At 51.0% G+C, this 27,081-nt stretch overlaps 1 protein-coding gene across 1 annotated transcript in view; it reads left to right on the forward strand.

Annotated features, from left to right (window-relative positions):
• Positions 1 to 27,081, forward strand: part of LOC108941768 (inactive phospholipase C-like protein 2) — a 51,957-nt gene that overhangs the window by 22,238 nt on the left and 2,638 nt on the right. Inside the window, exons 2-5 of the mRNA XM_018764595.2 lie at positions 13,736 to 16,222; positions 19,542 to 19,745; positions 21,186 to 21,261; positions 24,898 to 25,007. Coding sequence (XP_018620111.2) covers positions 13,736 to 16,222; positions 19,542 to 19,745; positions 21,186 to 21,261; positions 24,898 to 25,007 — 2,877 coding nt within the window. The remainder of the gene's footprint in view (positions 1 to 13,735; positions 16,223 to 19,541; positions 19,746 to 21,185; positions 21,262 to 24,897; positions 25,008 to 27,081) is intronic.

Genomic DNA, 27,081 nt, shown 5'->3' on the forward strand with positions numbered 1-27,081 from the left:
AGCCCGCACTTGTAACCACCGTGCGTGGAACTCCGCCGCAACCGGACCGCTACCTGCCGAGAGAGGCGCGCCGTGTGTCCGAGAGCCGCGGTTCGTGCCCAGGTGTCGGAGCGCTTTGTGCCCCGCCCGCCTCGGTTCGCTGTTCTCGCTGCATTCTGACGTTAGCAGAGCGCCGCGCTCAGGCGCTGGAGGGATTAACGGTGGACCGCGGTCAAGGGCACGGGAAGGATGGGCAGAGCGGGGGCTGGATGGATGGCTGGGTGTGGAGATGCTGAGAACACACAGTGGGGTGGGGGCTCTCTTTTAATAAGGGGTTCTGAGACCGAGGCCGAGGTTAAGGACACGTCACCTTCAGGTTGTTAGTTCCAGTCCCGCTGCCCGCTGTTGTAGTGCCCTGGAGGAAAAAAGAGTGTGAACGAGAAACGGCAAATGATTGCAGGTAGGTGCGTCCGCACCACAGCCCGTTCTGTACACCTCCAGGGTGACGGAGCTAGGGTCCCGCCCATGATACCCCCCCGCCCCTCAGCCTCGACCCCCTCGCAGCCCCCTGTCCCTCAAGAACTGTCAGTCGGAAGGCAACCCTTTCAAGGCGTCACGTGAACAGCGAAGGGGTTGCTGGTTGCTAAGCGCCCGTGATGTGACAGACAGACAGGTGTGTGTGTTTGTACATGTGACGTATGTGTGGATAACGGTCTGACTGTGGTTGTGTGTACTCTCTTCGAAAGTGGCTGTGTTTCTCGGAACAGCGTGCGAGGCGCGGCGCGGGGCGATGGGGAGGGGGGCGGGGCCGCGACGAAGGCCCTCTCTCCTGCAGCTGCATTGCAGGCAGCGGTGAAGGTTACGCCACGGGCCGCTCTGCGCACCCTGAGCCGCGCAGCACCGCGGCGCCCGCGATCGCTCACCCCGGCGGACTCCCCCTACACACACTCTCGGTTCCGAGCGTCCGGAGCGCCGACGTCTCGCCAGTAAGTCGGCGCGGAGTCGTGTTAATGCGCACTCTTCGACAACCGCTCGTTCTCCCGCTGCTGAACCTCTGGTTCTCTGTGGTGCCGCCTTCCCGTCTCTCCCGCCTTCTTTTACGTTCATCGAACGGCGCCGCCTCCTTCCGTCCTCCCGGAGCGTCCGGCTCGGGTCTCGCAGAGAGCCGCCCCGCACTCCGCATGGTCGGTGACTCGCGCGTCGTCGGGAAGAAAGGCCTCGCGTCTCGCTCGGACCCGTCAGCCCACACCGTCTCATACAGGCGCTGCCCAGGTTGCCCACGCGTACCCGCACTTTACGCCGGTGCTCCTGCGTGCAGCTTTGCGTTAGTAGCTCTCTCGTGAGGTTTGGTTGCGTCGTGCTTCGAGCTGCTGTATTTCTACCCAAAGGTCACAGGTTCGAATCCCACCTCCAGCTGCCGTACCCTTGACCAAGGTACCAGTCCTAAATTGCTCCGGTAAAATGACCCAGCGGTATAAACGGGTCAGTAGCTGTAAGCGTCGGTTAAACGAGTGAACAAACGAGCTCGCGGACGCCCCGCAAAGAGCTCGCCGCACAACTCTTCCTGTCTCACTCTCTTATGAAGACTTGGAGATGAGGTCGATAAGGACGTTCGCTCGAACCTTGACCGCCTTTTGTTGAAGGCGGAAGAGGAGAACGCTTCTCCATCTCGCACAGCCTGTGCTCCGTGGACACGACGAAACAGTGTTGGCTGCGGAGAGGTGGAATTCGAGAGAAATTCACTCCTTCTCCAAGCAACAGTTACTTCCCTACAAGACAGCATGTCTCATACTTAATATAACCTGCTCGGTGACATTAACGCTAATGTATACTTTGTTTCTTTAAATCTTAAGATTTTACAAAGGGTGAAATACAGTGATTGATGAGAACAATTATGCAAAAACCACGTTATATTTAAAAAAAAAAAAAAATCCCCAACCATCCAAACCGCCATGAGTGTAAATTAGTTAACGGTAAAGAACTAAATCAGAGATAGATGAATAAAGAAAGAGTCAATAATACAAGAGACTGAGTCGGAAAGTACCTGCAATTATCCGTATGATTTTGAACGTGGATTATTGCGGATGGTTCCCGACTTGGCCTTGTCAGTACGAACATCTGGAGGGAAAAGTGAGTTCGGTTTTTATGTCACACTTTTAATGGCAGTTTAATAAGACGGGAGCTGTGCTCAGACGACATGCCGCTCAATAAAAACTTCGGTGTAAATGTTCCCTTTCGGTCGGACAGAAGTATAGCGGCAGCTTTCGTTCATCTAGTAACTTGTGCTCCGGCTGAATGGATCCTCCCGCCGAAACGTACAGTTGACAGAAATGGTTTTTTAATTATTCTTGCTTTTCATTCTGCGCGATGCATTCATGTGGAACGGCTCATGAAGCTCGATTCAGAATGAAATTTTCGAGCCGTCGCTCTGCCGAAGCGCCTGCCTTCCCCTCTGAGGGTGTCCTCAAATGACCTTTGACGGTCGGTCCGCGTTGGTCTGGCTGTCGTCTGACTCGGGCGTTTGATCCCCGACGCGTCTCCGAGTTTTAAATGGTCACTGAGCGAAGACGTTCACGCCAGTTAACCTGCGTACCAAGATCGGTTTCACCTGGTTCCTCCAAAGGCTCTTCCGGTCTTCTCTGTCCATCAGTTTGTATCTCGTTTCCAGGGCTCTGCGGAGGCTCTAGGTGTGAATCCAAAGCTGCCTCGACTTCCTGACGGTGCTTCACCTCGAAGCCCTGTCTCCAGTTGCGGTCTCGACGAACTTGCCTGGTTTGGCTCGACTCGCTGCTCCTGCGGCGCTTCATTAGTCCGCTCACGTTGATCCAGGAGGGCTTCGGTGTTCTCGCCCCCGGGGCTCCTCTCCATGTCAGTGTTTTCCACGCAGGGTTAGGAGCAGCGCAAGTGGAACAGCCATCAGACCTTAAACTGTTGAGTTCCTCACGATCCGTTTCCACTCTGCTCGATTCTGCTGTCCCCCCCCCAGGTTTTCAACACCTTTCCGGAAGTTTTCGAGAATTAGGCTTACAGTCAGTCATTTAGCTGATGCTTTCCTCCAAAGCAACGTACATTGTTAAACTACTTACGCGTCTTGACCCTTTTATACAGCTGGGTAATTTTACTAGAGCAGTTATGGGTAAATACCCCACTCAAGCTGGAGGTGGGATTCAAACCTGCGACCTTTGGGTCCAAAGGGAGCAACTCCAACCGCTACAGTACCAGCTGTCCCATTATTTGCGATTAAGAATTTCTTTAGCCAAAACAACTGGATAATTTGCTTAAAAAGTAAGATGTTGGGGGGAAAAAAATAGCCAGTATATGACAGATATGGTTTCCTTTCTGTAAAAATTTCCCGGCATGAGCAGGTGAACTAGTTGCTGGAAGAGCTGCCTTGAACTGGAAGGACCCAGGTTCGAATCCCGCCGGTGCACCATCGATCAAGGTGTTCGTTAGAATAAAAAATTAGGCGCCTATATAAATGTAAAAATCAGTGTGTGTGTCTCTTTGTCACACGTAAGTGTGGACTAAAGTGACCGCTAAGCGAACACATAATTATAACTTTAAAATTTTATCCCGGCCTGCAGGACGGGAGCATTGAACTATGAAAAGAAGTTAGAAAGAGCGGCTGGCTCTGCTCGGGACCTGGTGTTCGGGTTTCCGCGTTGAGTTCAGACGCTGCCATCCAAAGGCTCCTGCTTCGTGGAACACGAGGCGAAGTGGACCGGAGAGTCCGACGGCGGGAGCGACGGCTGCGGGGGCGTTATCGCCGCTCCGGAGGTCGCAGGAAGGGGTCGCTGGCTGGTAAAGTGACCTACAGGGAAGGCAGGCTTTTGGAGAATGAGCACCAGACATTTGTCAGCAGTCAGGCACGCGGCTGCGATGGACTCGTATCGATTCGTGGATCATAATGTTGAGGAAAATGACCCCGACCCCCACCCTCGGGAAATGCATGAACAACAAACTCCAGAATGATGTGCAGCAACCATAAACGTTTCAGTCCATGGAATCATGTGCAGCACACACACACACACACACACATACACACACACACGTGCGCTCGCACACACTTTCACCAACACTTATTCCCCCTTCACGCTTCCCTGTGGTCCTTGAACGTCCAAATATCCGTGTGTTCATCTCACAGCGGCTCACGAAACAAACTGGCCGCTCGTTGTTCGGTGCGTTGCTCGCATTCTCATTTAGAGCACATCTCATACTTCTTTTCTGCGTCATGCCTCAGCACAACTGACTTTCCCATCATTCTCTCCACATCTGGCAGTCAAATGCTCCTCTGGGAATTTCCACTCATTATTAGAGGAGAAAACGAATATTGTTTTATCACCCACACACTTCCACACAAGCGCTGGTGCGCGTAAAAACAGACACGCACACTGATAAATACAAACTTGGCAAGCAGCTGTATGCTCTTCCCGGGTGAATCGAAACAGGTTGAAGGTATAACAGGGTACACCCAAACCCCATGTCCCCTTCGACGGTGATCGGGGGAGGCAAGTGGACCCACCCAAACCACGCAACTCTCGATCAGCACCAAAACAAAGCTCCTGCTGGGCTGCAGTGCAACCACACACACACACACACACACACACACACACCTGGTAACTGGGCCTTAGGGCACTGCAGTCATAAACAAGCCCATCTGCTTTGCCATCCAGCTGACCTAAGAGATGTCTCAGTGCCCTGGGGGGTGTGTATTGTCACCCTGGGATAGCACAGGTGGCTTTCTATGAGCTCCTCTCTTTCAGCTTCCCCAAAGTGCATGCTGGGAAGCCAGGGGGATAAACCAGCAGACCACCTACATCAACACTTAAAAATGCATACGATTCGAAGCCAGAGACATGACTTCTTTGGTAGTTCTAGCTGAGGTAGTGCATGCTGCTTGGTACTGTAAGGTGGGCTCCTCATGCTTTATTCCACGCAGCCCTGAACTCGTGATGTCATTGAGATATTTCCCGCTTTTCACCACCCGAGGCTCGTTGAGTCGCCACGGAAGGAGAGCTGTTAAACACACTGAATTTGAACCTTAAGGGCAACAGTTATTGTCTCGGATGGAGTAAGTGTCTGCTTTATTTACCACACAATTGGTTTTCCTCTCGTGACATGGCAGACGTTGCAGCGATTTCCATTTTTCTTGTGCGTGTTTTCCCGTGGATGCAGATGTTTGGAGCTGTTAGGTCGGTTTGCTTGGTGTTAGCGTACGTGGCTTTTCTTCGCCAAGGCGACTGGAAAGGTCTCCCTAGGTTGGCAGTGCCTTCTGGCAGCCTTAGGCTCAAAGAAATTCCTCTCTCTTTCTTACCTGCATTCCCACAGGACGTCTTGAATTGCTATTGGAAGGCCTGAAGGAACATCTTGGTAGCTTTGAGCTGGCCGTGTCGTAGACCGGCTAAGGCCGAGCGCTCCTGAACCTGTTTGCGGGGTGCCACGGGGGAGCGGGACCTTTAGGTCGGGGCGCGGAACAGATGGCCGTTTATTTAAGAATATAGGGCATTCTTCGGCTTTCGGACGGAGGGTCAACACGAGCGCCGTACCAGGAACGCACCGGATCCGGACTCTCACGGTGGAAGGAAAAGGCAAAGTAGGATATTGTTCTGCGAGACAATTGCTGGCTGTCAGCTTGCACAGAAATGTCCCTCCTGTTTAAAAAGGGAGCGAGCTCGTGGTGGCTAGCAGGATGGAGGGAGAAAATACATATATTGTCGGAGAAGGGGCCACCGGATCGCATTCTCTTAGTGTGGGATAGAGGAAGGCGTGAATTTCACCTCCTTTGTGGCAGCGGGTGGAGGGAAAACAGGATCTTGACCAGGATCCATTGAGACCTTTTGAGTCTGTTGTGTTCACTGCGGGTACTTCCCCACCACGCAACACTGCCAGGGTCATCGACCTCACGGAAGCTGGGTCTATCCCCAGCGGGCTCGAGCATTACAGCTACAAAGGCCCGCTGCAGACCCTGTGCAGAAAGTTCAGTCTTTAGCTGTAGAGCTCAAATGAATTTTGGTCCTTCTTCACCCTCAATGTTTCAAACTCCATCCAGAGTTTGTGGATTCAAGGAGGAGGCCAGGAATGTCTACGTTCATCAAAGGAGGCCTCTGCTCAGGCCTGGAGGGGCTCTCCGCTGGTCAGGCCCACAATGAGACCAACACGATGAAGCGGTTACACGAGACCGCACTATGGACATCCTGGAAAAGGAACAAAGTCAACGAGAACAGCAGGAGAGACGAACGTGGTCAACCAAACAAGGGCGCTTCCCCTTCGTATTGTCGAGGCCACGCCCGCTGGATGTGACTCAGCTAAGAGTGGAATTTGTTTAATTAAATCAAAGGAAATTGCGTGGCTCTCGGGCTTAACAGCTGAAAACGAAAGTAATCATTTCAGTGGGGCTGTTAAGCATATCTGATCGAGTGGGAACAGAGTGGCTCGAAATTTGAATTTCAGCGTCGCTCGAGTTCCCACGTCGCCCTGGCCATAATGGAAATTCTGGGAAATCAAATTAAGGTTCCTTGAATTTCATTTACTTTGCAAAATAAACTTTTTTTTTTCTACTGGGGCAGTTTATAAGACATGAAATGAGGAACTTTGAAGAATGATGGGGAAGAGTTTTAGACTGGCATGTCTAAGGAAATTGGCAGGAACGTATTGAAAAGGAGGAGCCACGTGTTGGATGATGAACTGCTTGACTTTGTGGCCTCCCCTTTCCGCATCCCAGCGCCCAGTCTCACGTCTGCTGGATGCTGCCGTGACGTCTGGAGGCTTGCTGTGCTTGACTCTGGTTTTGGGCAATGGCAGCCCGGGGAAGGGTAAACTTGACCAGCAGGCTAGCCCAGTTACCCATGAGACGCAGTCCCAGGTTAGCAGATGATCAGAGAATGCCATCAGATGGAAACAAGTGGTCAAATGCAAATAAAACCTTGTGCTTTTACACTGCTGGGGGCAAACAGCACAGCTCAGTGGAGCAGAGAGTGGTTAAGGAGCTGAAACTGAAGACTGTTGCATCAAGTCTCAGTTCCTCCTGAACAAGGTACTTTACCTGAAGGGACTCAGTTAAGTATCTCGACATCCATGCAGAACTTCAAGATGCAGAAAGTAAGCTGTGTGAGTTAAGTCAGAATGAAAATGAGCCTTTCATTTTGAGTAACAGTAATTTAAAATAAAAAGAACAAGTTTTAACAAAAGATTCTTGATTATGCATAATTTCTAGTATTTATCAAAAGGCAAAGTGAGCAGCTCTGCATTGTGATGCTGTCAGAAGTCCTCTCTCTGGAGACACATCTGCGCTGACCCCTGCGGTGAAGTGCGTCGAGGGAAGCGCGTGGGGTCAGAGGGGTAATGAAGCGGATGCACTCAGTCACTCAGGCAAAGGGGGCAGTGGGCTGGTGGGCTGGTGGGCTTCGGGGAGATGAACTCTTCTGCAGTCACAGACGGCACCTCTCAAACCCACATCTACCAGCAAAGGAATTATGGCGTGCCATACGAGAGGTTTCCTCTCTTGCAGCACACGTACATATACATAGATTAAAAAAATTAAAAACGCACTGCTGCAGCCTCACTCCTACACTGAGAGGTAAACAGCTCCCAATAGGAACGCTGGTTAAGAAATACATCCCTGCAAGTTGCTGCTTGCACCAGGTGGCATGGTGACACAGTGGGTAGCCCTGCTGTCTCACAGCTCCTGGGTAGCGCGAGAGGATATGGCTTCAATCCCCACTCAGTCTGTATGGAGTTTGCATGTTCTCCCTGTGTGTGGGTGCTCTGGTTTCCTCCCACACTCCAAAGACATGCTGTTCACCTGTAGTGTGTTAGTGACACAGAGAGTGTGTGTGTTTCATGGATGAGTGACTCATTGTAAGTAGTGTATCTAGCAGTGTAAGTTACTGCGGTGAATAAGGCGTGTGGGCTCATGACACTACAGAGAGTTCACTGGAAGTGGCTTTGGACAAAAAACATCTGCTAAATACACACACACCCCCACATTGCCTGAACTGCTTGTCCCATATGGGATCATGGGGAGCTAGAGCCTAACCTGGCAACACAGGGTGTAAGGCTGGAGGGGGAGGGGACACACCCAGGATGGGATGCCAGGCTGTTGCAAGGCACCCGAAGTTGGACTTGAACCCCAGACCCACCAGAGAGCAGGATCTGGTCCAACCCACTGTGCCCCCTGCATCTGCTAAATAAATAAATGTAAATTTATGTTAGAACTTACCAAATTGTCTCACTTGCTCCTCATACATCTCAACAAACATTTTGCTCTTGTCGTTTTCCGCTTCCATATCTCCCTGTTTTCCCACTAAGTCGCCCTGGGAAAATACCTCCGAACTTCAGCATATTATTTTACTATAAACAGGATAACGTTTGTTTTTCCATATTACCTTTCGTATACCTTGAGTACCAAACAAAAGTTGGAGTACACCTGGGCAACACTTCTGTTGGACCAACTGGATAGGTGAGTCAAAGCAAAGTGTCCCAAGAGTCCTCCCCCACTGGGAAGACACGGTGCCTCATTTCCTGGTCAAACTTGTGAACCGAAGTCATCGCCTTCCAGCTAATGTACACGCACTTTTCTCCTGTCCGTTATTTTGGGGAGGAACCATCAAGTCGGGTGTGTCTCTCGCTCTGTGTTCTTGAATAAGCTTCTGGGTTCTTTAAGAGGAGTTCTCATAATCGCCCCCCGCCCGGCCTTACGTGTGTTTAATCTCGTTATGTGTTGGACAGGTTCCGGGCAACGTGAAATGTACGAAAAAGATTAAAGTTAATAAAAATGAAGAGAACAAGTGCTTCCGGAAGGTAAAAACAGTGTTGTGTGCGTGTACGATCCACGGGATGACGTGGAAAGAGAAAAGCGCGGAAAAAAACGCAAACGATGAATAGTTTACGTGTTTGGGAAGCCGTTAAGTCCAAAGCGTTAATGTGCTCTTTCAAGCTCATCCAGAGTTGAGCTTGAACACAGCCAGCTGACCTGCTCCGTGGAGACCTTTGCTCCGCAGGAAGCTGTCCGTGGGAACGGGCCCCGGCGGCTGGAGGTGAGCCCATGACTCGAGGCAGTCGGTCACACTTCCCGTTGGCCCGACTGGTGTCAACGCCCCGGAGGATCTCTGTGCTCCCAGAATTAACGATCTCCTCCGGAAGAGTTGGCACAACACCCGGAGGACTGGACCTCAGAGGGTACGAACACTCCTCTGAATAAGGGGAAGGACTTAAGATGAACTGATTTCATGAATAATTGAGATACATCTTCTCAGCCACTGAAAAGGTTTGCTGAATAAATTATCCATGTTTAACTTGCGCATCATCCGAAAGTCCGTACCGTTCCCGAGTCACGTCGGAAACCTTTGGGTGCCCTCTTGTTCTGGAGCATCCCGAGCCAAAGATTCGATAAAGAAACGTTGAGCAACGGGAGCGGAAACAACGACCGTTCAGTGTGCGTTGGCCCGTGCTCTTCTACAAGCAGTCATTGTTTTCTGTGCGGGACGTCGTCCAAAACAGCTCCTGGGATCAAGCATGGGTTTAAAGACGGTACTGGTGGTGGCGTGACCCCTGACCCCAGAGCCAGGAAGTCTGTTGTACCCAATGTCCGGAATGGAGTCTCAGAGGAGCCCTCAGAAGAACTTCATCTTCTACCACACACTCAATAAACACAAAACTACTTCTGCTCACTTTCGAGATTCTACCTCTTTCTTCCCACATGCTCTTGTTCTTCGGATTTTTTTTAAACCATAGACCACTGCTTCAAGTTGTGTAAAAATATGGATTTTCATGTTAACACTTCTGCGCAGCTCCTAAGGGTGTTTCATATTCTTTTCACTGTAGGAGAGAACTTGCACTTCCGCTGTTTGGATCGCGAGACAGCTTTTGAAATGGAGTTTTAAAAAAACCCCAACAAAGTGCATCTACCAGCAGATCCTTTAAACCCGCAAATCTTCCGTGTTCTCGTGCAGAGCTCACAGCGTTATATCTCCAGTGACGTGTGGCACTTTGATACGGTGAAACCTTTTCCCATTTTTGATCAGCGGTAATGTTGTGTTGTTCATCTCCCGTGTGACTTCTGAATCGCAGCTAAATCCACAGCTCAGGTACCAGTGAGTTCTATTCTAATAGCATTTCCTCTAGATGCTGTTTTGGGATAAACAACCTTTTTTTTAATGAGCTATTTTTGAAATAATCCTGAAGTCACTTGGTAAACTGTACCCTTGCTCCTTGCGTCGCAAACGGTCGCGTTCGGAATTTGCAAAGATAAAATTCGTTTTCCAAGTGCAACCTGTAGTTACACAGCCAACCTGTAGGTGTCAGCAAAATGCTCCCGAGCTCAATAAGGGAGGAAACTGGCTTCTTCCGCATTCGAACCTTGTGTTTGCCGTTTATTTATTATAGCTATAGAGCCAGAGTGTATGAATTTGAGAAAATCACAACGGCCTGTCGCGACTGCGGACAGATCAGGTCTCGCCAACTTAACTTGACCCCGACCCCTTGAGTGAGGACTCGTGTACACACAATTCGTTAAAAACTCCCGTAGATACGGATCGTTGACGCCAACGGGCAGAGTCCATGCCGCCCTTGTTGCTGGGCAGCACGCACTGTCCCGCTTTCATCATTCCCCTCTGTCTTGCACCACCAACACATGCAAACACTTTTATTCAACATTGCACCTGTCTGTTTGACGAATCACGTCTTTATGCAATGGCTCAGGACATAGTCCAAAACCCAAAATTATAGTGTCCTGCAGGATTTGTGCTTCAAGTCATTGCCAAAGTACATAACTTTGAATATCTTAAGCCTACTTCTCGGATTCGGTTACATAACATCTCCCCTGTATTTAACTGTTTTGAGCTCGAGTTATCTGCAGCTCTCTGCTGCTTGGGTTTCATTATCTAAATGTGAGATGAAATATAATTTCGGTGGCAGCCGGCAGCTGTTATCTCTGTGCTCTAATACAGGAAATTCCACAAAAATAAAGTCAACAAAGAAAAGACGTTACTTTCAGTTACTGTACGGCCCCAAATCGGTCGTGGGTCTCTGAAATGACTCGCTCTTGCACAAAAAGTTCATGGTAACGATATTTACAAATTTGACCTGTACCGTCATGGGAGAATACCGTCATTTCAAAAAATGCGTGTCGTCACCTTAGGAAAGCACCATGATTTCTTCCAGAGAGGGGAAAAAAAAAAGTTATTATGGTATAACCCTTGTGGTGGGGATTGATCGGCTAATTAGGGCTCAGTCACAAATGAATCTCAGCAAAGGTGAGAGGTCTGGCAGGAGAGCAGTGTTTCCCCCTCCCCACGTCCCTTAAGTGATGACAAACTGATCTCAAAACTATGAGCCTTTCTCCCACAGAGAAAAAAAATAATTAAATTTGCGCACGGCTGCCCGTGAAACGCAAGATTGCCCACGACATTTGACCTCTGCTGTTGATGGCACTTCCTGGAAGGCAGTCTGGAAACAATTGTGGCCGAACTCGCGATTCCTCTGCCTCTCCTGGCATGTTGAGCCCCCGGCTGCGTCCATGTCAAGGTGTTTCCACTTTATCGCTCAAACTAAACATGCCCGTTGCCTTTCAGAAGGACAGCATCGCACCGACTCCGACCGCCGTACGTTGAGTATTTGTACGATGCAGCTGGTAATATGTGGAAGTGAGGCTCGTTAAAGCGATGAAGATGACTCAGAAAAATATGATCTCATATTTACGGCTGGGTGGTATTAACACGGACATCTGGGACAGAGTTCTGGTCTGAGAACTTGGAGAAGAAGCGGAGATGGGATAACATGGGGGATGGTGGTGTTAAAAGAGGGCCAGAATGTGCTGTCTCTCATCCCAATTTTTGCATGCCTCTCTTCCCAAGATGCCCTAGTTAGGCTGTCTGGTGGACCAGAGTGATGTTTTTAGTGTCTCTCAGGCCGAGCTCGCAGCGCAACTGCTTTGCAGGATCTTCATGCTGAATGATACCAGTGACTCAGTGATGTGCAGACTGAGGGTATACGTACTCTTAGTGTTTTCCGTGCCATTTTTACATTGTTCCACCTAAGCACAGCCCTCTCTCATGCTTTTTTCGGTTGTGATTCACTTGATTTGCATGCATTTGATGTGGGTGGTCCTCGTGTTTGGAGGTGGGAGTTCCTTTTGTTCGCGATGCAGTTTCAAGGTCATCCAAGCAGCATCTCCTTGTTTTGATAAGCACTAAATATTTATTTCTTGCTCTCTTTTTTTTTTGTTGCTCAATTCAGTCTTGATGATAAAATCTCCAGTCTGCCATTGAAGAATGCCTGCATTAAAGGAAAGGAAGATAACGCTGGGGATCTTCCGCAACGGTTCATCCTGGTTGGTGGTTCAGTTACGGTTAGGTCTAGCCAGCATCGCTGAATCTTAGAATTCAAGCTTCCTTCAACTTCCGCATGATCTTCCGCAGAATACAAATTAAACCACGTAGCATTATATCGTCTGATACACGGAGCCAAATGCTATGATCACATCGGTATTAACATTAATTTCCAAGTATTACCGCATTCAAATGGGACAAATATTTCTCAGCAAAATGAGAACTGGGCTTGTGTGAAAATATGTCTCACTCTCAGTGGATCCAGTGATGGCTTCGTCAAAGCTGAATCAAGGGCTGCATTTTTGAGAAAATTATGCATTATATGTGTTATGGGTATACAAATCTATCTGTGATATAATAGCAAAAAAAATACAATTTTTAATGCTTCTTTTCATGGTAAATTCCAAGACTCAAACAGCCTTGCTTTGTCCTTGTTGCTCTGCCTCTTGGCTCCTCCTGTCCTTTGGATTCCATGTTTCCCTGGGGAAAGGGGTCTTGGTCCAATACAAGGGTGGGTCAGACAGTGACCTCCGCTTTTCCATTTTAAGAAATGACACCCTCCCGCAGGCTGCCCCCCCACCCTCCCTGGACTAGTGACCCGTACCAGAGTACCATTGCGTTACAGCCTTTCATCTCCCTGCCCAGAGCAGACAGAGCGTGCCAGGAACCAAAGTGGCCAGAGCCCCGAGTACGATAAGAGGGGTTTTGTTTTTTTCACACCTCCATTACTAGAGAAGCTCAAGGTTCATGGAAAGGAACTGGAAAGAAGCCTCAACAGCCAGCTTCGGGCCTTCTGAACAAGTCATGGACATTAGGATGGATGTACCCTTTAATTTGGCCCGATCCATTTTTACGCATCACGCCCTACGTTGACAAAGAAGGCTGTGCTTTGAACACGATCGGTTTGTTTCTTCGAATTTTATGGGGAAAAGATTGTATTATGAGAGTTACATAAACTGCACTTCTCTGTTCTGTGGCAACTGCTCTGCTTTTGTGTTTGGTTTGTAATGGGTTCAGTCAGCAGTGTTCCTCTTTGCCAAAAAAATACCTTGTAACAGCAGACTGCTTTTCGCTGTCAGGCTGCCTCTAGAGTCACAAGAGTTGTCTTTTTTTTAAAAAATTCCACCTCCAGCTCCTGAAATTAATTTATTGCAGGACTCTCTACATGACCTGTGCTTCCCATCTGAGCTGGATTATCAAACACTTCTGGGAGGTGTATTGTACCTGTCTGTAACTTCTGAAGCCAAAGCTTTATGTTTAGTCTCCAAACAGACGGGAGTCTAAACGTTCTCTTTTCAAGCGTGTTCTGCTGTTTGTCCAAGTGAGTTTTCTGTCGGTGGATGTGGTCTGCAGCTTTGATTATGTCCCGACCTTGGTTTTGTCTGCTGAGTGTTGCGTAATGGCATTTCTCTCTCTCTTCCCTTCTCTAGGATGGCTCCAAGCAAAAGCAGGTACGCAAGAAGACCGTGTCCTTCAGCACCATGCCCAATGACCGGAAGATGAACAGCACAGCCGCCTGCATCGCCTTCATGATGGAGGGCTGCGAGATGAAGAAAGTCCGCTCCAATTCACGCATGTACAACCGGTACTTCCTGCTGGACCAGGACATGCACTGGCTTCGATGGGAGCCTTCTAAGAAGGACTCAGAGAAGGCCAAGCTGGAGATCAAGAGCATCAAGGAGGTACGATTAGGCAAGAAGACCCCAGTGCTTCGCAGCAATGGCCTCTCTGACCAGTTCCCAGAGGAGTGCGCTTTCTCCATCATCTACGGGGAAAACTATGAATCGTTGGACCTGGTGGCTGCAACAGCTGATGTGGTTAGCACATGGGTTATGGGTCTTCGATACCTTGTTTCCTACGGGAGGCATGCGGTGGGGGTCATTGAGCCTAGCCAGCCCAGCCTGAGGACCTCCTGGATTGGGTCGGTGTTTGAGCTAGCCGACATAGAAAAGGAGGGCCAAATCGATGTCTTCAGAGCAACTCAGATCATCAAGGGGTTGAATCCTGGCATGAAGGCATCGCGAATAGAGCTGAAGTTCAAGGAGCTGCAGAAGGCAAAAGATCAATACGGGGAAAAAATAAACGTTGATATATTCACAGAGGCCTACTGTGAACTCTGCACACGCCCAGAAATTTTCTTTCTTCTCGTGCAGTTTTCCAGCAACAAAGAGTACTTGGACTGCAAAGACCTGATGCTATTTGTGGAAGTCGAACAAGGGGTAGAAGGCGTGGCAGAAGAGATGTGTAAGAATATAATCCAAAAATACGAACCATCCACAGAGGGCAGGGAGCGGGGTTATCTGTCCATCGATGGGTTCACGCATTACCTCCTTTCATCCGAGTGCCACATCTTTGACCCCCAGCACAAAGAAGTCTGCCAGGATATGACACAGCCCTTGTCTCACTATTACATCAACTCGTCCCATAATGCCTTTCTCCTGGAGGATCACTTCTGGGGATCCTCGGACATCGGTAGTTACATCAGGGCCCTTAGAATGGGCTGTCGAAGTTTGGAGGTTGTTGTTTGGGATGGTCCGGAGAGCGAACCGCTCGTCTATATGGGGAGTTCTGTCGCTTCTCAGTTACCGTTCTCCAAAGTCCTGGATGTCATCAACCAGTATGCCTTTGAAAGCTCCGAGTACCCCTTGATCCTCGGCCTGGTGACTCACTGCACTGTGTATCAGCAGAAGGTCATGGCACAGCACATAAAAAAGATCTTGGGGGATAAGCTGTACACAGAAGGGCCAAAAGCCGATGAACATTACTTGCCCTCTCCAGAGCAACTTAAAGGAAGAATCCTTCTCAAGGGGAAGAAATTGCCTCCTGACCACCCAGATTCAGATGGAGAAGTCACAGATGAGGAAGAGGGGTTGGAGATGTCCAGGAGGGTTGGAGCAGAGGAGAATGATCAGGTCAATGGGATAAATATTAAAAGGCCTAGGCTTTGCAAAGATCTATCTGATCTGGTGTCTTTGTGCAAGTCTGTGCAGTTCAGAGACTTTGAGACATCAAAGAGGGAGCAGAAGTACTGGGAAATGTGTTCTTTCAATGAAGTTCTTGCAAACAGGTTTGCCAATGAATATCCAGAAGACTTTGTGCGCTACAACAAAAGGTTCCTCTCTAGGGTGTATCCCACCCCCATGCGAATTGACGCCAGCAACATGAACCCTCAGGACTTCTGGAAGTGTGGGTGTCAGATTGTAGCCATGAACTTCCAGACGCCGGGTCTGATGATGGACCTCAACCTGGGCTGGTTCAGACAAAACGGGAATTGCGGGTACGTGTTGCGTCCTGCTATCATGAGGGAAGAGGTGTCTTATTTCAGCGCCAATGCGAGGGACTCTCTGCCAGGTGTGTCTGCTCAGCTTCTGCACATCAAGGTCATCAGTGGGCAGAATCTACCCAAGCCCCGGGGGTCTGCGGCCAAGGGTGATGTGGTAGAGCCGTACGTCTATGTTGAGATCCACGGTATCCCTGCCGACTGCGCTGAGCAGAGGACCAAGACCGTCTCTCAGAACGGGGACAACCCCATCTTCGATGAGAGTTTTGAGTTCCAGATCAACCTTCCCGAGCTTGCGGCACTTCGCTTTGTGGTGCTGGATGACGACTACATCGGGGACGAGTTCATCGGCCAGTACACCATCCCGTTTGAGTGCTTGCAGGCAGGCTACCGGCATGTCCCCTTGCAGTCGTTGACTGGCGAGTTCCTCCCCAACACCATGCTCTTTGTGCACATCGCCATCACGAACCGCAGGGGCGGCGGCAAAGCCCACAAGAGAGGCTTGTCCGTGCGAAAGTACAAGAAGGCCAGGGAGTACACCTCCACCAAATCCACGGGCATCAAGGTGGTGGATGAGCTCTTCAGGGCTTCCACGCAACCTCTGAGGGAAGCTACCGACCTCAGAGAGAACGTACAGGTAGGCATTTCGTGTTACGTTGTGTTCTTGTAGCCTTTTGACTATCTCGTCACGCGTTGGTGCTTTTTGTTCATCCGGACACAATGCGTTCCTTTCCTGAACCTGCTCATTCTTCATGCAGAAGAGATCCAAAATCAGGATTTTGACAAGTTTTACAGCTTCTTGGTGGGCTTCGAGCGATCATGACTGCCTTTTAATTGATGAAGGCGTTTACAACCTTACTGTCTTACTATGAAGAGCCTTGTTCTATCACTGCTTTTATGGATATATTCACTGTTCCTATAGTTTTGTTCCTAAGATTTTTAACACCATATTGAGACAAGCCAGTAATAAGTTTTACCGCATCTGTTGGATAGAACTGTGTCTGTCACTTGTTTTACACTGACTTTCTATGTGTACATATTTTTGGAGAGAAGCATCCACTTAAAAAGTTAATCTAAATGTCAGTTTAAACTTAGATTTATTTATTAGATTTTGGATGATAGGTTACTCTGTAAAATGAAACCTGTTTTATAGAGACTGTAATGCTCAGTTTCAGGACTAACTACATGTTCTCATTTTATTCCATTTTATTTACTTATGCTTTTTATTTATTTTCTCTGTTGGATGAATAACAGATATTTCAGCATATTTTTAAAACCTGAGGGTGGAATGGATTTAAATTTTTTTGTACAAAAAAATGCTGAAGATGTATGTCCCCAGATTGTTCAGTGCCACAGATTACTTAGGTACCCAGTGGGCTTCTGTATATATGTGTGTGTGTGTGAGTAGTGTGTGTTGGAGGGGTTAATGAACCTGATTGCAATTTAGCACTGAAGTGACAAGGATGGAAAAAGAGGAGGTGAACATAAATGTTTAGACAGCACTAAGTTGAAATGATGGTGAGATACCCATCAGAAGTGGGTAAAGAAGGAGAGACACCGGTAACCGTTTAAATCAACTGAACAATGTGACTTTTACAGTGATGTCCGGATGAAATGTTCCTTCTGTCATGCAGTGATTAAGTCTATTTTCCGTTGGCTGTTTTTCAGTAATTGGGCAAATGGGGACATCACTAATTTATAAATGTTACCAGTGTCCCGGGGCACTGGGGATCGGGAGGACGTAGCGACGAGTACGTTAACTGCAATCACGAGCTTTCTGTTTATGATTTCTTTGTTTTTCCAAAATGTCTCTGTGGCTCTTGAGATCGAAACGCTTATTTTAAGGAATTACCGAAAAACACCAGATGAAGCAGTGTAATGATGTAAGAGCGCGGCGATGAGCGCAAGCGAAAAAAGCAATTCGGGCCCCTCAAGAGGCGAACTTCTTCCCGACGAGGGATTGCGGGGCGAAAAGCGACGTGAGATCGAGGCAAAGGAATTCCTCCCGTTTCGCGCGATGGCGGCTACTCTAAAAGCTCCGAAAATCAATAACCCGAGTCAGATACTGGAGCTGTTCTCCCGCTCTGTCCCGCTGAGCAGCTCTGCTGGATTCATGGGACAACCGCAGCCTGGCTGGTGACCTCAAAACCAACGAAGGGAACAAGGAACGGGGGGAAGGGCGATGAAATCACGATAATGGACCTGGGCACCTGGGGACGAACAGGGATCAGCGATTACCACCTCGTGCCCAAGGCCCAGGCATATTGCTCTCTGTCCCTCTGTTTTAAATAAAACGTTAATCTTTCCTAGAATGGGGGAAAAAACCCACTTAGCTAAATAAATCTGGGCTCCATCAGAGGAGCTGGGTGGGTCTGTGCGCGGGCGGGGGGTACTGTTCCATTGACAGCTTTGTTGGACAGAGCTGCAGGAGATCCTGTGGACACCCGGTTCCCAAAGGAGCAGGAAGGCATGGGTAACGAGGCGGAGCGTCCTCCCCATCGCTCGCACACCCAAGGACACGGTCCCCGGGGCAGTCGTGTGCTTCTTTTACACTTGGGCTCCTCTGTTTCCTAAGCAGGGGCTCCCGTACACAGCGACTTGTACGGCTCGGCTGCGTTTTCGCACTTCGTTGGGTTACCATCCGGGTCATCAAGTTGGGCGAGGCCTACCTGCTGAAACGGGTCAGCGCTCGGAGTTTTCCGGACTCTGACGCGCTTCTCCGGACACCGAGTTACCCGTCAGCTCGTCTTCGTGGTCTGAAGTGGCAAGACTGCCGCTCTTACGAGGAGCCTTTTAGATCATAAAAGGTCCAACAGCAGCGCCACTTGAGGTGTTCTGTCGCTTTGGACAAAAGCATCTGCAAACTGGAAAAAGGAGCTGCAATACAAATAGTAGCCTAATAGACGGAGGTGTGACCGAGCAGTCAAAGGTACCGGGTGTGATTCCCACCTCCTGCTGGAGTGGCCCTCATCAAGGTACTAACCCTCTAGGGATAAAATTACACTGCTTCAGACATGGGAAAACAACTGCATGTAGCTTTAAAATAAAGTTGTTATTATTATTATTATTATTATTATAGGTGTGTTTGTCTCAATTGCCTGTTTTCTGAGGAAGAAGCCAGAAGACATTTCTTTCTCCATTCCTTCTCCTTGTCTTGTGAACCGTTACGTCTCTTAGCAGAAATGTAGTGTTTTGAGAAAGAAAACTGAAACGGGTGCAATTTTTTTTTTTTGCCCCTCTAATTAAAAGCAGAGACGCTTCGTGTTTCCACGCCTCCTGCTGCTCCTTTACGTGTGTGTGTTTACTGGAACACGGACAGGGCACCCCCCCCGCCCCCACCACCCCAGCTGCACCCTGCCACGGGTCAGAGGGTAGATGGAGCACGGAGATTCTCCCCAGTGCCCAGGGTGGGGTCAGGCCAGGGGGGCCGGGGTGGGGTTCGGGGGGGGACTGATGTGTTAGTAGTGTGTCCCTGCTACATTGCGCACACATCTCAGGCTCCGTTCTGTCGTCCCAAGGCGTGCAACCAAACCGCTCCGCCTCTGATGATGTAACCTCTCTCAGTTCTGGGCTTTGTCCTCAGGGGGTCTTCAGTTGCCTTGGGTGGAACATCCCCTCCCCAAAAGCCTGCTTCACCCCCCATCCCCCGCTCTTTTCGGTTGATCTCCGTAGCCCGGGGTAGCAGCTACACCACGTGTGCCGAAGCGGAGAATCGGACTCCCGCGCTGGGGGAACGCGGGTCCCCTTTGAATGGGACTCGGTGCCGGGGGTGCGAACGTTTCCGTCTCGCAGTAGGGTAGCGGGGGAGGGGTGCAGTAGAGCCGAGCGGCCGAAGGACAACAGGCACCAGCTGCTCAAGGAAGAACCGCCCTGAGGCCGGAACCTCGGTCACCGGACGGGAGTGACTGAGAGCCCCGGGGTAACGGCTCATCGTCTTTCTTCTTCGCTTCTCACAGAATGCCTTGGTGTCCTTCAAGGAGCTCTGCGGGCTCACGCCGGCCGCCAACATGAAGCAGTGCATCCTGACCGTGTCCAGCTGGCTGCTGAACAGCGAGCGCTCCCCGGGGGTCTCGGTGGACCTCAGCCGGCCCTACCCCACCATGGAGGCCTGCGGACCGGTGCCGGAGCTCCTCAGGAAGGTTCTCAACGCCTACGACACGGTGCGCCTCGCCGCTCTCCGCTCGCCATTCGCACCGCGCGTTACGCCAAGATTGGCTTCACAATCACGCAGGACGCGACTGCGGTTTATGGCGCTTTAACGCGAGAGGCAGAGGAAAGGCCTGCGCGTTCAACCCAAATCCCCGTTGCTTTTATCACGTTTCATACCGGTTTGTCGGAAACCTTCGGCAGAGTTCGCCTGCGGAGCGCCACGTGTGTTTGTGGGCGGAGTCGGCAGGTAAAACGCACACACTCGCACAGAGCGAGGGTTTTATGGCCACGTGGGGCAGAAGTCCTGCAAGATCCCCCTCGGCTAACATCGGACCAAAAATCCACTTTTCGATGTTGCGATGCTCTGAGATCTACTAGAGGTGTGTTCACAGCAGTGTGTGTGTGTGTGTGTGTGTGTGTGTGTGTGTGTGTGTGTGTGTCCCGATGCTCTTTGGGTGCGAGATGGTTCTGCATTTATTCCTTTGGCAGATTCTTTTTTTTGTAATATCATATGCAGTGTTATATCATTTCGATTTTAATCAAGCGCTATATTAAGGATATGAAAAAGATGCAATAATGTGCAGCAGAGCGGTTCCGCCGCAGCCTCACGAAAGTGTGGCGGGAGACGGAAATTCCACACCTGTGCACTCTACAGGGCCGCGAGTGCGTTCTGAAGATCCGGGAAGCGGACTAATGGCCCGCGATTTGTGCCGACTGCTCGAGTTCTCAGTTGCGCAGCAGGTCCGTTCCGGGCGAACGAGCGGCGCCGCACCGGCAGGAACCCGTGACCCTGTAGGAGGAGCGGAAGGCTTGATAGGAACCGCAGTCCTGACAAGCCTCAGAATGGACCTGTCAGGGCCAGAAATGAGCTCGTGCTAACAGTGTCCATGTCAACGTGTGTGTGTGTGTGTGTGTGTGTATTCTCAATATAATCTGGTTTCACGGTTCTGGAGAAGCATCCCGCCTATCCTGTGTTTGGTACAGACAAACAACACCTGTGAAAGCAATGGCAACAGAATTGTACCAGGAACATGGAGGCGGGGCCAAGGACATGCCATATTGCCACATGGGGGCGGGGCCAATATCGTGTCGTGTTGAGACGTGCAGCCGGCTCCGGTACAGGCGAGGGGCCAGGGGACATGTCATGTTTTATTGGGCTGTGAAAATGTCACTCCATCCCCACATGATTTACGTTGTTCCTCAAACCGGGTTGCATTTTATGTGATTATTTATGTAATAAATGCCATAGATTTTCCAGCTCGAAGGCATCATCCCTACCTGCAGCTCACGAGGATGTCGTAAAGGCCACGTGTCATCGTCACCGCAACGCTTCTCCGTTTACAGCCTTTCGTCCCGCTCGACTTCGGAACGCTGACCCGTAGCGTGGCGGAGGGCAGACGTTCGCATCTCGCCACGCTTGTTCGTTGTCACTGACGCTCTGTCCCACGCAGATGATCCAGACGAGTCGCACGCTGATCGAGTCGGCCGACGCCGTCTACGCCAAGCTCGTGCAGGCGCAGCGAACGGGTAAGCAGCGCCGTCCGTGAACTCTGACTCTCGGCTCGACGGACGCATTCGGACGCAGCTCAATTTACGGAGAGCAATTGCTACAAATAGCAGCGTCGACACGGGCCGCGTCTCCGTTCCCTATTCCCTTTAGCTGTTTCGGAGCGTTAATTACCGGGTCCCCGCATCCCTTTTCTCCACTTCCCCAAAATTGCTGTGATTTGCACGTTCCACAGCTGCACTGCCGAAGTGCTCGATACGATGCCGCTGCGAGTCCCCGTTGTTATTATGTGTATGTTTGTCTTCGGATGGCCCACCGCGCTCTGGGACGCTTGACCCTTTGACCCTTAGATGTGTTTGCTGTCGATGGCAACTGTCGTTTCCTCTCCCCCTCGGGAGGTCGGCGCGTGTCGGCCCGACACGTTCCCTTGAACGTTCGGCTGGTTTTGGGCCTCCGGGTGGAGCCGGGTGGTCAGGGAGCTCACCTGTACGCTCTAGGGGCGAACGTGGCAGGACGAGGTGAGTCAGATCAGGTGTTTCCCCCACAATGCATCTCTTTGCAGCACCGGGTCTGCGAACCCTCATTCTGGCTGGTGAAAGAGGTAAGGGCCGAACTACATTAAAAGGTCCGTGTGTGTGTGTGCGTGTGTGCAATTTCCAGTCCTGCTGGGCACCTCTTCACTGAACTCCTGTCTGTGTTCCAGTCCATCCTGGACAGCTCACTGTCCCTGACGTAAATGACCCGGTACCGTTGTAAAAGGCAACGATGGGTCATATTTGTCACTTAGGGACAATTTCCAGTTGCGTGGTACCATGTTTTCAAGGTATTTACCCATGTATGGAGCCGGGTAGTTTTTACTGTATCAGTTCAAGGTGAGAACCTTGCTCGCGGGTACTACAGGAGGAGGTGGGATTCGAACCCGGGTTTTTCCACTTGCGAAGGGACAGCTGATGCCACTACCCCACCCGTGGGACACGTTCTCAGTCTCGGGTGTGCTGTGAGGAGACGGGAGCTCGTGAAGCAGTTTCCAGGTGGTACGGGACAGGTGCCGAACTGATTCGCGGGCGACCGGGCCAAAGGGACAGGGCCTCGTTTTTGTCTGTCCGTGACGTCCGCCCCCAGTGCGTCCCATCCACGGTCCAGTTTCTGGGTCGGCACCCTCCTGCGGCCTCATCCTCCCATCACACCACCTTGTCCTTACTCAGCAAAGCTCCCGGTATCATGGTGGCACAGCGAGTAGCGCTGCTGTCTTACAGGTGGTGTGGGAGGACGTGGGTTCGATCCCCACTCTGTGTGGAGTTTCCTTGGGGTGCTCTGGTTTCCTCCCACCCTCCAAAGATATGCTGTTCAGGTTCACCCATAGTGTGTGTGTTCCATTGATGTATGGATGAGTGAGCCAATGTAAGTAGTGTACCTAGCAGTGTAAGTCACCACAGTGAATAAGGTGTGTGGGCTGGTAACACTACACAGAGTTCATTGGAAGTTGCTTTGGAGAAAAGCGTCTGCTAAATAAATAAACGGAAATGTGGTGGAACGGAACCCCAGCCGGAGGAGCGACCCCAATCCCAGCAGCTCTTGGGAATCTGGCAGCTTGCGAACCTGTTCACTTTCAAAGTCCCCCTGCACTCCCTCCATGGAGATCACATTTTTTTTACGGTGTCGGGGTTACAGCCACGTATGAAAAAAGGTTGTTGCTCCCCCCCACAGCGGGGTGCAAGTACAAGCGTGTCCTCGACGCTGGATGCGTTTCGGTGACGCCGGTCGGGCCACAAAATGGGTCAGGCATTTAGTGAGGACAGACAAAAGTGGCACTTTTGGAAAGTCGCCGGCAGAACCGCGTCATCGTTTCTCCTCGCTCCGCCACGCGCCTGCTTGAGGAGCCTGTTTGGAAATGTATGCAGACGGCAGAGCATCGCATTCAACGTAGGAGCACCCCCCCCAGACACACACACACACACACACACACACACACACACACACACGATACTACTGATAATGAGTGCGGCTGCTCTTTCTTCTGGCCTCCTTTGTTGTTTGCTCCTCGGTTGATGTCGCCTTCAGAGCGAAGGATCAAATGAGTCCAGGTTCGCCGACCGGCTTTGATTTACCCTCATTACCATAGGCTCTCGAAGTCCTGCGTTGGTGTAGCCGGCCGTTCTGATGGAAAACCTTTGCCCGAGGGGGGAATCGTAAAATATGTGAGTGTCCAGCGCAATAAAGCCCAGCAACCTGCCCGATGAAGACGGTGTGAGAAGTTTCGATTTCGAAGTCACAGGGTAATAACACCCAGTAATACCATGGATTACTGTACTCCTGATAAGTACCCACCTCACGAGAGAGCACAAATACGTAGTAATCATGCTATTATTTCCAAGTAAAGCGAAACGGTGACAGGGCCTCAAATTGTCCTACAAACCACTTGGCTCCTGCCTTCATCGGGGGTTGGGGTCGGGGGGTGGGCGATGACCCCCACGTTCAGTAGCCATGCGGAAGGTGGTAAAAACGGGAAGCGCAGCAGAACAAACATGTGCAGTGCAGCTTAGTGAGAGAGACTGTCGTTGACCTGAGCGGCGGGGGGTCCTAGGGGCCCTCTTGCCTATTAATAAACGAAAAAATGGAAATGAAAATATTTTGGGGCCTCATCCTGGGAAAATCCTGTGTGCCGCCAGCGTGCTGCAGGAGACATTTCGTTAGAGCCCCGCACCACCGCCACCGCCTCGAGGTGGGAAGTAAGCAACGGGCCGCAAAAATGTGGAATGGGGTGAGGGTGCATGTCCGGCTGAGGGTTCGAGTGAGGAAGCTGGGGCGCGGCCAGCACGCATTGCTTGGAAAGAGGCACGGCTGTGGCGGCTTTAGGCCTGGAAGGGATGCAAAACTCAGAGCGGTTTAATAATAAATAAAAGTTAAATATTACATCCGTCATACATGTTGTCTGAAAGGGCGGTTTTGTATCTCGTGGCGTTACGGGTTGTTTCGAGCCCTGTCGCCAACACCTCTTGGTTGGAGTGTGTGTGTGTGTGTGTGTGTGTGTGTGCGTGCGTGCTGACCCACTTACGCACATCCCAGAGTGCGGAGACGCACGCGGCGTGAGCGTGGGCGCTGGCGATGGACCACGGCCGTTGCAGAACCAGGCCAAGGCCGGAGGAGAGTTGCCAGCCGCGCAGTTTAGCGGCGCACCTGTAGTCCATCACCGCCCCCCAACCCAACGCCCCCAGGCGCCCGTGGGCTATTAATAGTTGCAGCCAGTCCCGTAGGGAGGAGGCTGGGGCACGTTTGGAAGCGTCATGTTACTGGCCGACGATGCAGAGGCCGAGCGGTTCGAGAGCCGGCAAGGAGGGCTCGCGTCAAGAACAGGAGAGGAGGCCCTTGGACGTGGCCCTGGCCCTTTGGAGGCCCTCATTCCGGAAACTCCGAGCTCCTATTTTCACCCACTTTAGAGGCCTGGAAGTGAAGGTGTTGGCGCTTCAAGTCCCAGGAGTGGCCCTCCTGCTAGGTTTTGCCGGATCCGCTCGGGAGGAACGCGGGAGCCCCGCGCTCTGGGGGTTGCGTTCTGTCCTTTTTGGGCGTGGGGTAACGGTGAAGCACGTGGCTCAGCAGGACCTGAGCCGTCAAGCAGGCGGTGGTGACTAGGGTTTGTCCTCTGTCTTCGCTCTCAGGGCTGGACTTCCACGAAGACCTCCACAGGATTGGAGCCAAGGAGGGTCTGAAGGGCAGAAAGCTGCAGAAAGCCATGGAGAGCTTTGCCTGGAACATCACCGTGCTGAAGGTAAGACGCGGCGCTGCCGGAAGGTGGGCTCCGTCCGAGCCCGGGAGACGGCCTCGACTGTCCCCTCATGTCATTCCGGGGTCTAAACCGCACTTCCTCCACGTTTTTTACGTGGCAGTTGCTCGGTGCTGATTTCTGGAGAAGAAAGCTGCTCCGTCACAGTCACGTAGTCATTGTCAGCCTTGTTTGGACGCTTGACGAATCATTATGTACAGTAATATTGCAAACGATGACAAATACATTAATAGAACTGATCATCGTACGAATTATATGTCTGCGCAGAAAAGAAGGGAATTGGCAGAAGGAAATGTTTTTGCGAACGGGGCTTCGAACGAAACAGAAGATGGCGCCAGGTAGTGGTGAAGGACAAGAATAGAGGGAGGGTCCAAAATCTAAAGTCTGTTGGTTTTTGCTTCCAGCCCCAATGTAGTGCAACGAGCTCCCTTTCCCCTTCGGAGCTGCTGAGTCCCTTGGAGCACCATTCAAGAGGGGTCTGAAGACGCTTTTCTTTTGTACCCGCTTCCCTCCGGATCTCCCAGCTGCTCCACAAACGATCGCCACGTTGATCGCGATCGCCGCCGCATTTCCTTTAAGATTCAATTCCGTACCCGACGGCTCGTGTGAAACGTGTAACGGTTCGAGAAAAACCTAACGGCAGCGGCGTGTCTCTAAGTAGAGCTCCTCATCTGCTGCGAAACGCGTCGCTTTCGAGAAGAGCATTTGCTCTGTCTAGCTGCATAAATGTAGATGCACCCTGAAGGCTGCTGGTTCAAGTCCCAGCGTAGACGCTGCCGGATTTTGAAGGCCTCTTGGGTTAAGCTTGCAACGTGCATCCTGGAGCGGGACTTCTTCGACACGTGTTCGGGTCTAGCCCGCACGAGAGGGATCTTCAACGTCCGAAAGGGCCCGAGGCTCTGATGCAAACGCGGAGAACGTGACAAACTGCATGTCTCACATGAACCTCGAAGAGATCGGTAGTTCCTGAAATGCCCACCTCTACATTTTCTTACGTGACGGAGATGAGTCGCGGCCCGGCTGAGGCCGTAAGCTTGCCTCAGCACAGTTCCTCTGGCGGGGAAGGGATCTTCTTCTCGTTCCCACAGCGCGCCAGGAACTAGGCTACCTCTCACCCCAGGACGCAAGAGAAGGGCGATTTGGGTTAAAGTCCTCCGAATAAACACGCCGAAAAGAGAGCGCCGGGGCACAAGATCCTGGCCGAGCCCCAGGCCCGAGCGAGCCGTCCTCTTTCAAGGTCCTCGAGTCCCAGACCTTCCCGGACGTTTAGAACTTCCACGCTCGCTGTTCTCGAAGAATGGGCTCTCGAGTTCGACGCGCTACATTCCCAGGTTCTCTTCGTTGCCCTTCTCCTTCAGACTTGTGTCCTGAAGACGCGAGGATCGTCTCCCGTGTTCCTCAAGCGCTCCGCATCTCCAAGGAGCCTCATGTTTCTCCATCTCCTCATGCTGCGTTGGGACTTTCCAGCAAGTCACGTTTCGCTTTATACGTTTCAATGGCACTTTCCTCAAAAAGTGCTTTACAGTGTTACCCGTAGTATTTACCCATCATACAGCTGGCTTGTACAGTGAACCCTATCTGGATGCCCAGATATCAGAATAAACTCACAAAATCTAAGCATTACACTCATAAAATGAATAAACAATTCTGATTTACGCACACGATTCTACTTGCCTACTTGGTTTAAACCAGTGCAACTTAGGCTCCCCTTATTTTCACACCTGCGCTACAGGTCATTACACACCTGTTGCGTCACATGAGAAAGACTGACTGTCATTAAGTAACCGTTCCGCGGTAGAACGAAGGGACGTCATACTTTCAAACAGCACCGCGTGCGTATTTACAGTTGAGGGAACTGCAGCAGGAGGTGGGATTCGAACTTGCTCCGAGTCCAAATGCGGTGTCTCTAACCACGACGCCACCCGTTGCCTCCAGGTTGCCCGCTAGACTCCTCGCGCCTCCCACTGACCCTCGACCGTTCCAAAAAGCGTAGCGTTTTTCCAGAAATGGGCCTCCCTGCTGCTGCATCGCTATGGTTACTGGTGAATCACTGCACACA

Source organism: Scleropages formosus, chromosome 8, assembly GCF_900964775.1.
Source record: "Scleropages formosus chromosome 8, fSclFor1.1, whole genome shotgun sequence".
In the NCBI taxonomy this organism is placed as follows: Eukaryota; Metazoa; Chordata; class Actinopteri; order Osteoglossiformes; family Osteoglossidae; genus Scleropages; species Scleropages formosus.